Source organism: Drosophila eugracilis, unplaced genomic scaffold (assembly GCF_018153835.1).
Source record: "Drosophila eugracilis isolate 14026-0451.02 unplaced genomic scaffold, ASM1815383v1 contig_376, whole genome shotgun sequence".
Lineage (NCBI taxonomy): Eukaryota > Metazoa > Arthropoda > Insecta > Diptera > Drosophilidae > Drosophila > Drosophila eugracilis.
Window position 1 is genome coordinate 389,366 of NW_024573234.1, and position 10,551 is coordinate 399,916.

General features: G+C 38.3%; 2 protein-coding genes across 5 annotated transcripts; both read left to right on the plus strand.

Annotated features, from left to right (window-relative positions):
• The first annotated feature begins 103 nt into the window (after nt 1-103).
• On the plus strand, nt 104-8,635 carry LOC108118519 (protein suppressor of sable). 4 transcript variants are annotated; one of them, XM_041818815.1, is made up of 6 exons: nt 104-583; nt 2,797-3,140; nt 3,206-3,441; nt 4,020-5,323; nt 5,382-5,506; nt 6,118-8,635. In XM_041818815.1, exons 2-6 carry the CDS (start codon nt 2,861-2,863, stop codon nt 8,151-8,153), a joined length of 3,981 nt encoding a protein of 1,326 aa, XP_041674749.1. In that variant the 5' UTR covers nt 104-583; nt 2,797-2,860; the 3' UTR covers nt 8,154-8,635. The 4 variants fall into 4 exon arrangements, with proteins under 4 accessions (XP_041674749.1, XP_017086753.2, XP_041674750.1 ...); XM_017231264.2 differs by having other exon boundaries at nt 2,800-3,140; XM_041818816.1 differs by having other exon boundaries at nt 104-491.
• A 143-nt stretch (nt 8,636-8,778) lies between these two features.
• LOC121530191 (protein suppressor of sable-like) lies at nt 8,779-9,785 on the plus strand. The gene has a single exon (XM_041818818.1). It carries the CDS (start codon nt 8,902-8,904, stop codon nt 9,328-9,330), a length of 429 nt encoding a protein of 142 aa, XP_041674752.1. The 5' UTR covers nt 8,779-8,901; the 3' UTR covers nt 9,331-9,785.
• Nucleotides 9,786-10,551: the final 766 nt, after the last annotated feature.

Sequence of the window (10,551 nt, forward strand, 5' to 3'; positions counted from 1 at the left end):
ACACTCCTGATATAGTTGAGCGGTACACCAATCGGCAACCTTCTGCCAGGTATCGATTAAAAATCGCCTTTCCGCTTTCTCTAATTTACTATTTTTGCCATCTCTACATTTAAGTAGAATTGTTGAACGTTAGCAAACAAGCCTCCTGATTACTATGTTTTGGACGAAAAGTTTTATTAATTTAATGTTTTTGTATATTGTATTCTGTCCATGAGCGTAACAGAGACAGACAAAAAAGGGAGAGATACGATACTCAGATACAGGGCCCGCAGGCTAAGAGACAAAGAGGGCGAGAACGATCTAAAGGCGGGTGCGAGCGAGAGAGCGCTTGCCGCATGCACACATAAATCTCTGTAGATATGTACATACATATATAGTCAAAAAAAAAGCAAGTCGAAAATTCGCTACTTGATTCTGCGAAACTTCAACGATTTTTTGTACCTATATATGTACTCACCAACCGCTGCGTCATCAAAACGTATACATCATATGTATGTCAATATATATATGTATTGCGGCTTTTGCCTTATGCATATGCTTATATATATATATTTATTCACCTACTGTACCACTTCCACATTATGTAAGCAGCGACGAAGAAAGACATCCAAACAGGAAATCCGAAAAGCGAAAAGCAAAACAACGAACCAAAACTATTCCACCTATAAATCAAAAACCGAACAGAAATGTTATAAACATATACCGAAAAGTTGTAAATGTTCCACCTAAAAAAATCGCACGTAAAATCACGCTAAAAAATTATGATCGTAAAAAACTAAATATTTGTTTGGCATAGTTCCGTATGTACTCCACGGTATATGTACTGTATGTCTGTATGTATATGTATCTCGCTGGGGCTACGTGTGTAGGTGTGAGAAAGGGACGGAAGTTATATTATTGCGAAAATACATATGTACATTTTTTGGAACGACCACAAAAAAATAAATGCGAGCTTTTCGTTCACTGCATATTTGTATGCGCATACATATGCATATAAATGTATAACTGCGTAGCTGTGTTTAGCGTGCATATACTCACTGCTATTTACAGTCGCATATAAAGAAATAGCTCAAATAATGAGAGAAAATGGAGTAAGCAAGAAAAGGAATAAACTTTCAAGTGTAACAATTAAAAATTATTTTTCTTAAGCATAAATCGTAAAAATATGTATAAAAAAGATATGAACTAACAAAAACATTTCCTTTCTCGCACACACACACGACATACTCAATGGAAACATTGTCTGCTTGATGCCCTCTATAATTATGGGCGTGCAAGCGAGACAACATGACCAACAACAGCGAGTCAGAATTAAGCACGCGCTTGTTTTATGCGTGTGTGAATATCATTTAATACATTTGAATTTGTTATTTTCATTAATCAAATGATAAATGCATTAATTATATGTGTATCACTCATTTGTATGCAAAATTCAAGTTTAATATACAAATAGATATATAAAAGCGGGTAATATGCTTACATAAAAATAAACGTATATACATACATATGTACATATGTATGTACACATGCGCGCGCGACTTATGTATATATGGTTCATGTTTCCTCCGCAAAGGACAAACAACGAGATTTCATGAATATAAATACATATATACATACATATATGTATACATAGTTGTCTTCAAGGAAGCTTTGCTTTTCGGTTTCCAAAAATTGGTTTCTTTATCAAAAACTCATAGAATTTATATTTAATATTAATATTTTATGGTATGCTTTCCAATAATGGTTTACACGTTGGCCAACGAAAATGTTTGTAAAAATGTTTACATGTAATATAGAGTTTTTATTTCTTAGAAACGTAGACTATATCTAATAGTGTCCTCTTTGATTTTAAATAAGTCCTTTTTATTTTTAAATACATATCATTTTCTTAACCTAAAAAAGCGAAAGACAAAAGTATGCTGACTTTGGGTAGAGAAAACGCAGAACTCGTTTCGGAACCTTTTTTTGCGTTTCAATGGACCTTTATCTATGAAAAATTAATGACAAGAAACGGATCATATATATATGTACCTATGTAAAAGAAATCAAGTATTACTAACGTCTATATAGTCATCTATACCAAGTTATATCTAAGCTTTTACTTAGCAAAGGCCTCTTAAATGCAATGAGAAGAATCAACTTGTCAAAGTTTTTCCTGACCTTATCGTGTGTTCATGTTATCTTTTCATGTAATCTAGTCATTCGTTTTGCAGTTATAATGGTCCTTTAAACGCAGCTACACTGCTAAGCATCCTTTTCATAACATACAAAAAATCAATCTATTGAATATTAAAAGCAGAATAGTGCTGACCAAGTATAATTGTTTATACTTCAAATTATTATTTAGAACTTCAAAAAGTTTTTCCTTATTTTATCCTGTGTTTGCGTTATCTTTTCATGTAATTTCTTCACATCCTTTTCATAAATTAAAAAAAAACCATAACATAAAAAGACAAGGATAATATTCAATAATATTAAGAAACAGAATAGTGCTATCCAAGTATAAACAAGTTTAGAACTTTAAAAATGTTACAACTTATAACACTTAATTTTATTTCTTTATTTTATTTCATTTTATAAATTCTCTGAGTGTTGCGTATGAGATTATTGACTTTTGTATATGTTTGACAATCCAAATCAGGAACGTTTGCTTTTAGTGTTATTTGATTCTTTTGAGAGTTGGAAAGTCACTGTTTTAATTTTACAATATATAAACATAGGCGAAATAGAAAACGTATAAAATATCCATGACCCTCTTGAACCAAAAGTTATCCAAGTTTTTTTTTTTGTTTTCAGCAGTCTTCAAAAAGGAATCATTTCGCAGATTTTTTACAAGTTCTACCGCCAGTGTAATCTATAAATGTCATCCATTATGGCTGATGCGCCCATTAACGATTTGGAGGAGGATTTAGAAGATGGTGAGATTGACGATGACGAAGAGGACGAGAAAGAGCAATCGCCACGTAAGATCCTGGAATACAGAAAGATTTCCCCGGCGGCTAATGACGGGCAGTTTGTTGGCGTGGATGTAAAAAACCAAACAGGCGGCGAGGATGGTGGGTATATCGGATTATTATCAGATTCTGGGGGCCCGCAAAATAATAAGAGCAGTAAATCAAAAAAACCGAGGCCATTGGAAGGTAAAAGATAATTGCTTTTTATTTTCCTTTATGTTTATTTAATTAATTTGATTTGTATTCCTTAGATGATCATGCTAGCAGCATAGAAAATGCTATTGCTAATGCCCTGAAAAAGAAGGGCATTGAACCGCCAATGCCCAGAATGCGTTCGTCGAACCAGGATATGGGTGATGGTTCTCTGGAGGGATCTGGGGAGGGATTTCCTGTCGGCGGAAATCATCTCCAGCAGCCAAGTCGTAGCAGCAGGCGAAGAAAACGAAAAAAAGAACGCGAACGCGAACAAAAGGACAAAGAACACCAGGTAAGGTTTTCATATCATGTTTAACGACTTGCAGTTGTATAGTTTATATGCGATATACGTGATATATGCGTTGCATTGTTCATCCAACCATGTAATAGAAATTTTTTTCTTTGAATGTTTGTAAATCCCTTTCGTTCATTTAGTAGGTACTAGTTCTGTTTTTCTCCTTCTTTTTTTACAGTTGAAGGGTTTGTAATACAAATTTGTAACTTTCTAAACGAAAAATATACTATACTTCTGGATTATATAATATATTAATAATATATTAAAAATTTGTGACTTCTGTTAATGATAAAACCGAAAATCTTTTTATGTTTTAAGAAAAATCAAATTTCTTGTATTTATAACCGACTCCAATGAAGAACAATTGTATTTGGGAATTTTAATAAAAGTGCTTAACTAGCGTAGCCAAATTTCATGATCAATTGGATTTTATCCAATTTTTTTGAGATGATTGTTCAAAATATTTATCCTTATTTTCTCTAGAATATTTCCATATGATAACCATTATATTATTTAGTTATGACTTATTATGCTTAATTCTATTTTACTTTACTTTTTATATTAAACTTTCTTAGAAACGATTCTGCCGGGAAGGTGAGAAAGTCTCTTGTGTGGCGGGCAGTGCTTGTAGTGATGACATGGATGAATATGAGATGATGAACGTACGGGGTGGCAGTCCGCCTCCCGGAGGAGTAGCTCCGTCTTCATCTGGTGGTAGTGGTGGTCAACGTTTTTGCGGTCCCGATTGGGACTCTGGCGATGGGTCAGCCTTGGGCGCAGAAGCAGGCCTTGGAGCAGGAGGAGGAGGAGGTTATGACTCGCAGCAGGATCCCTACAGCAGCTATGATTCCTATTCCGAAGAGGAGTCACCTGTACCGGGTTCGATAAATCAGCGGCGTCGAATGCGAAGAGATAGAGAAAAGGAGCAACAACGTGGGGGCAATACTCGCAAGCGAAGAGATCGCGATCGCCATGAGGGCGGGGGGGCTGGAGGAGTCAAGCGAAATCGCCGCGATTCTGGGGAAGGTGTTTGCGGAGGACAGGAGAAAATGGGTGGCAGTGGTCGCATTGAACCCCGAAAATTGGAACTGTGCAAGTTTTATCTCATGGACTGCTGTGCTAAACGGGACAAATGCTCCTATATGCATAAGGAGTTTCCTTGCAAGTACTATTACCTGGGCATGGATTGCTATGCCGGTGACGATTGTCTGTTTCATCACGGCGAACCGTTAACCGAACAACTGCGCAACATTCTACTCAAACACATGGAGACAGCACCAAAAGAGATACTTGGTGATTTCAAAAGAATATCGAGAGATATTGCTCTCGGACAGATGACGCGACGGCACGAACAATTGTGTGATAAATACAAACGGGAGAACACCTGGACTATGATTGGGAGTGGCGGAATGTGTAGGCGGCAGGATCAACAACAACACATGCAGATGCAACCACAGCAACAGCAACAAGACCAACAACAACAGTTGCAGTTGCAGCAACAGGCCACTGCAGAGGGCGGCGGCTGCATTCCCTCACTTTTGGACATGGTTATTAATCCACCGCACTCAAAAAAGAAACGTAAATCCCGCTGGGCGGCGACAAAGTCAGTTGTTGGAGGAGCAGTTTCTTCAGATGTGGAAAACAAATTGCCAGCTACCAAACCATTACCCCCACATTTAGACTTATCCAATCTTAGTCACGTTTTAAGTACTGAAAACATGGCTAAGCTAAATAAGTTGGGAATTTCGAATTTAGAGCAAATGATGCAGGTGCCCTTTGGTCAGTTAACCGAAGCGGGTTTAACGCTGGTCGAAATCGGTGAAATTCAGCGCAAGGCCGAGGACGCTAAGCCACAAACCCAGGCCGAAACGGCAACAAGGTAAGCTTATTACTTAAAACCGGAACATATATATTATATAAATTTGTTTTTCCTGTAGTACTCCCATTGCCAAGCCAGAAACAGAGGCCAACAATAGCAACTCTAACAGCAATGGTTTCATTATGGTGGACTATACGCAGTATCTCAAGGATGCACATGTCACTTTTTCGGGTAACGATCCGCGTAAGTATAATATAATTAAATTTTTCTATAAAAGCATTGTTATTGCGCTGATTTATCTCAAAATGCATTTAAATGCATTATCCTGGTTTTATATTTTAATTAATTTCTTTTGTTAGAGATTGTTCTTAATCAAACAAAAGCTTATTAGAGACTTAATCATTTTAATGAAATTTACGGTATGGTCATATTTAGTATGTGCAAAAGACGGAGAATATCATTTTGCGTTAGTGTGTCAATCAGATTAAAGGAAGTAGAAATTAAATCGAGAAAATCGTAATTTATCGGCAAGCTTCAGGCTAAGAACCTATGTGCACAACTTGCAAAATCTACATTTATCATTACAAGTATTGATCCGGTTGATAGTAAATGCATTTAAAATGTACTTTTTCTTCATTTAATATTAAAAATAAGTATTTAAAGTCAATGATAGTGACACTGTTCTCTGTGAACAATAGAAAGTAAATATGTAATTCTGTAATGTTATTAAAAAAATATTCCAAAATAAAGTGATTATTTCCTAATAGTTCTGTTGCTCGATTAGCTTTAACTTTAATCCATTGATCGTAGCTAAAATATTTGTTTTGATTAAAATGTCTTATATCTAATTAAAGTTGACGACGACCGGGACGACGAAGAACAACTGGTCATAGATGATGGCAATGAGTCTGTCGCCGAGGAGGAACAGCAGCCAAAGCCGGCAAAGGAGCCTGTAAAGGAGCCAGCAAAGGAGCCGTTGAATAAGTTGTCTGTCGCTTGTCAGAATTCCGCCACAGAGGAGGCACCCTTGCCATCTGTTTTTGATTTGCCCAGCTTCATGAACAACATGCTAGGCAAGGCATCCGCAGCAAGCCCAATATTGCCAGCAAGTGCAACCTCCCCCAATCAGGAGATTTCGCAAGTGAGTGGAGAAGAGAAACCGGAACTCAAACCCACATCCAGCAGCGCAAGCACCTCCAGCAATGTGTTCAGTCGGATTTTATTTGGTGACAAACAATCAGATCCCGAGGCTAGAGCGGCTTTCTACCGCGACATTATTCGCAATCCTTTTAAGGCGCACAGTGGCGATGGCGATGCGGGCTCCAGTAATGACAACTCCAATTCGAATTCACGGTCCCTGACGCCGACGCCAACCCCGGAGCCGGGGTCTCAGTCGCCCAAGCAAAAAGACCAAGATCATGAGATGCTGGATTTGCATGGCATTGTAGCTGCGTTGCCGGCAACAGCTCCCTCCCTTTACCTGCGACCTTCCATGTATGATTTTGATCCTTCGAAGGTAGAAGAACTGCAGCAGGGGAAAGAGTCTGTCTTGGAGGAAGACGAACAGCACCAGCGTGATACAGATATGCGTCTGCCGTTCGAGCCCATAAAGCACTATATGCCTGCCACCGAGATTGATGCGGCTATCTTCTCGCACACTCCGCTACATTGGGTGTTGCATGAGGTGTCCGTGGATGAGACCAGTTATACTCAGATCAGGGCCAGCGCTCTGCACAAAGAGCAAAGGGATCTACGGGACCCTCGTATGCGTCGTTTACTGGGTCTGCCTGATCTTCCTGACAATAGTGGACCCATGGATTCAACGACTTTTTCGGGAGGCAGCTCCTTGTCCGGGGCTACCATAGCTTCACCGGAGTCGGAAACAAATATACGTGATGCTACGCCCAGTTCACCGCCCCCGTCGTTGGCCATTTTACCTTCCATGAGTGTCCCACCGCCATCGATGAGCGTACCGCCTCCGAATTTACAAGTAGAAAAACATGGACCACGAACAGACCCACGTCGAGATCCCAGGAGGGCCCATCTGCAGACTCAAAATCAACCTGCAAATTCGACGAGCATCACATCTTCTACTACCATCAATGTCGCTGGAGGCAGTAAGCAAATCTCCGAAATCCGAAACCTGATGCAGAGTTCCACATGGTACAAAAATCTTGGCAGCAACAATAAGATCATGGTAAATCAACAGTTAGCTCTGGTGTTTACTGAACTTAAGAAATTTCATCAGCTGCCCGAGGATGCCCCAAAAATTTTTGATGTCAGCTTTATTGTGAACAATCCAACATTGCAACAAATTTTTGCTAAGCTCTCTATCTATGTGGATGACAATGGTCAGGTAGTGCAGGTGCCAGAGGAGAATAGCGGTGGTAGTGGGGTTGGGCAAGCGGCAGGAGGAGTTGTTCTGCCCAATTTGTCGCAACCACCACCGAATTTGGCCCAAATGTTAAGACTACCACCACCAAATATTCGGATGCTACGTATGTCCGGAATGATGATGCAAATGGGCAATCTTGGACCGCCTTTTAATCAGCCACCACCGCGAGCTGGACTACTGGGAATGCCACCAGGAGTTAGTGGAGGGAACCAAGGAATAGGAAACCTAGGAGGACTAAATCATGGAGGAGGACCAGTGCCAAATGGCAATCCTTTTAACCCTTTTGCAGGCGGAGCAGTCAACAATGCAGGTGGTGCTGGCGGTATGAGCAATATGGGTAATATGGGCGTACCCTTTACAAACTTCAATAATGGAAACAATAACAACAATGGGGGTGGAAGAGGTGGACACTTTTCAGGCGGAGGATCAGGTGGCAACGGCAATGGAAACAATCGCAATCAGCGAGGCGGCAATCAGCGAAATCGCAACATGTAAAAACGAATATGTCTCCAGAAACAACCTACAACACAAAAAAGACTTGTTATGCCAAAATTATGTTGATGTTACGCCCAATGTACCCTTTCACTCTTCTCTATTCACTTGCCTACATCATAATTATCCAATCCTCCAAGGGATAACTTGTTTTTTCGCTCATATTTTAATGAAAATTTGGGCTTCGACTGCTTTGTACATTGTAATCTATTCCTTAAATCCCCATTTTTGTCACTATTATTTTTTTTTGATAGGTGTACTTTTTAGCATTACTACGTAATTATAAATGTAGATAAAACGAAAGAGAAAATTAAAAAAGAAAAACTGAGGAACAGGAACAAAAAGCGATGTAAAAATGGTATGCAACCTTTTTACTGAATTTTTTTTTTGATAATGTAGGCTTAGCTGATCATATGTGCGTGTACTACATTGATAATCTAGACATAAAAACTACAAATAAATCACATGATTTTAGTAATATGGCATTTGAAAGTGTGGTTAACCTTGTCAAAAGTACGGAACAAGATAACAGATTTCAAAAAATTGAAAACCAATCTTTTACTTACAATTTAATATGCAAGATAGATTACTAGGATTGCAACAAATTTTTGCTAAGCGTTCTATCTATGTGGATGACAATGGTCAGGTAGTGTAGGTGCCAGAGGAGAATAGCGGTGGTAGTGGGGTTTGGCAAGCGGCAGGAGGAGTTGTTCTGCCCAATTTGTCGCAACCACCACCGAATTTGGCCCAAATGTTAAGACTACCACCACCAAATATTCGGATGCTACGTATGTCCGGAATGATGATGCAAATGGGCAATCTTGGACCGCATTTTAATCAGCAACCACCGCGAGCTGGACTACTGGGAATGCCACCAGGAGTTAGTGGAGGGAACCAAGGAATAGGAAACCTAGGAGGACTAAATCATGGAGGAGGACCAGTGCCAAATGGCAATCCTTTTAACCCTTTTGCAGGCGGAGCAGTCAACAATGCAGGTGGTGTTGGCGGTATGAGCAATATGGGTAATATGGGCGTACCCTTTACAAACTTCAACAATGGAAACAATAACAACAATGGGGGTGGAAGAGGTGGACACTTTTCAGGCGGAGGATCAGGTGGCAACGGCAATGGAAACAATCGCAATCAGCGAGGCGGCAATCAGCGAAATCGCAACATGTAAAAACGAATATGTCTCCAGAAACAACCTACAACACAAAAAAGACTTGTTATGCCAAAATTATGTTGATGTTACGCCCAATGTACCCTTTCACTCTTCTCTATTCACTTGCCTACATCATAATTATCCAATCCTCCAAGGGATAACTTGTTTTTTCGCTCATATTTTAATGAAAATTTGGGCTTCGACTGCTTTGTACATTGTAATCTATTCCTTAAATCCCCATTTTTGTCACTATTATTTTTTTTTGATAGGTGTACTTTTTAGCATTACTACGTAATTATAAATGTAGATAAAACGAAAGAGAAAATTAAAAAAGAAAAACTGAGGAACAGGAACAAAAAGCGATGTAAAAATGGTATGCAACCTTTTTACTGAATTTTTTTTTTGATAATGTAGGCTTAGCTGATCATATGTGCGTGTACTACATTGATAATCTAGACATAAAAGCTACAAATAAATCACATGATTTTAGTAATATGGCATTTGAAAGTGTGGTTAACCGTGTCAAAAGTACGGAACAAGATAACAGATTTCAAAAAATTGAAAACCAATCTTTTACTTACAATTTAATATGCAAGATAGATTACTAGGATTGACAACAGTTGCTAGTGGAGGCAACCAGGGAGTATAAATCCTAGAATAACTGAATTGCTGAAAAGGAATGGTGTAGTCATAATTAAAATAATTATATTTTGAATGAAAAATCGGCAATAACCAAAGTTTGCATATTTGAGAAGAGGTAACATTGTCTATCGTTAGGAAATATTTTAAAAATTTACTATTATAAAATAAATGTAAAAATTTGTTTGTTTTTAGGTTTGAATGCAGATCGGCTAGCAAATAGACAACAAATCCAATGAGGTATGTCTTTCCATATTTGGACCATTCTTGGCTTTGCTGTAAGTTAAACACGGTAATTTTTTTTGGGGAAATTTTGGATTAACCAAATTATGCATTTTGATAAGAGGTAAGAGTGCCTATTTGTAAAATAAGTGCAAAAAAAATACTATTGTAGGTATGAATGCAGAACGACTAAGAATTAGACAACAAACACAACGAGGCATGCATTCCCATATTTAGACCTATTTCCTTTGTAATATAGAAAATACTGATATTTTGAGGTGAAAATCATGAGAGACTAATTTCGTTTTTTTCTAAAAAATTTTATAAAATTTTACAAAATATCTTTAAAAATGTACTTTTTGAGTTATAATATCTATG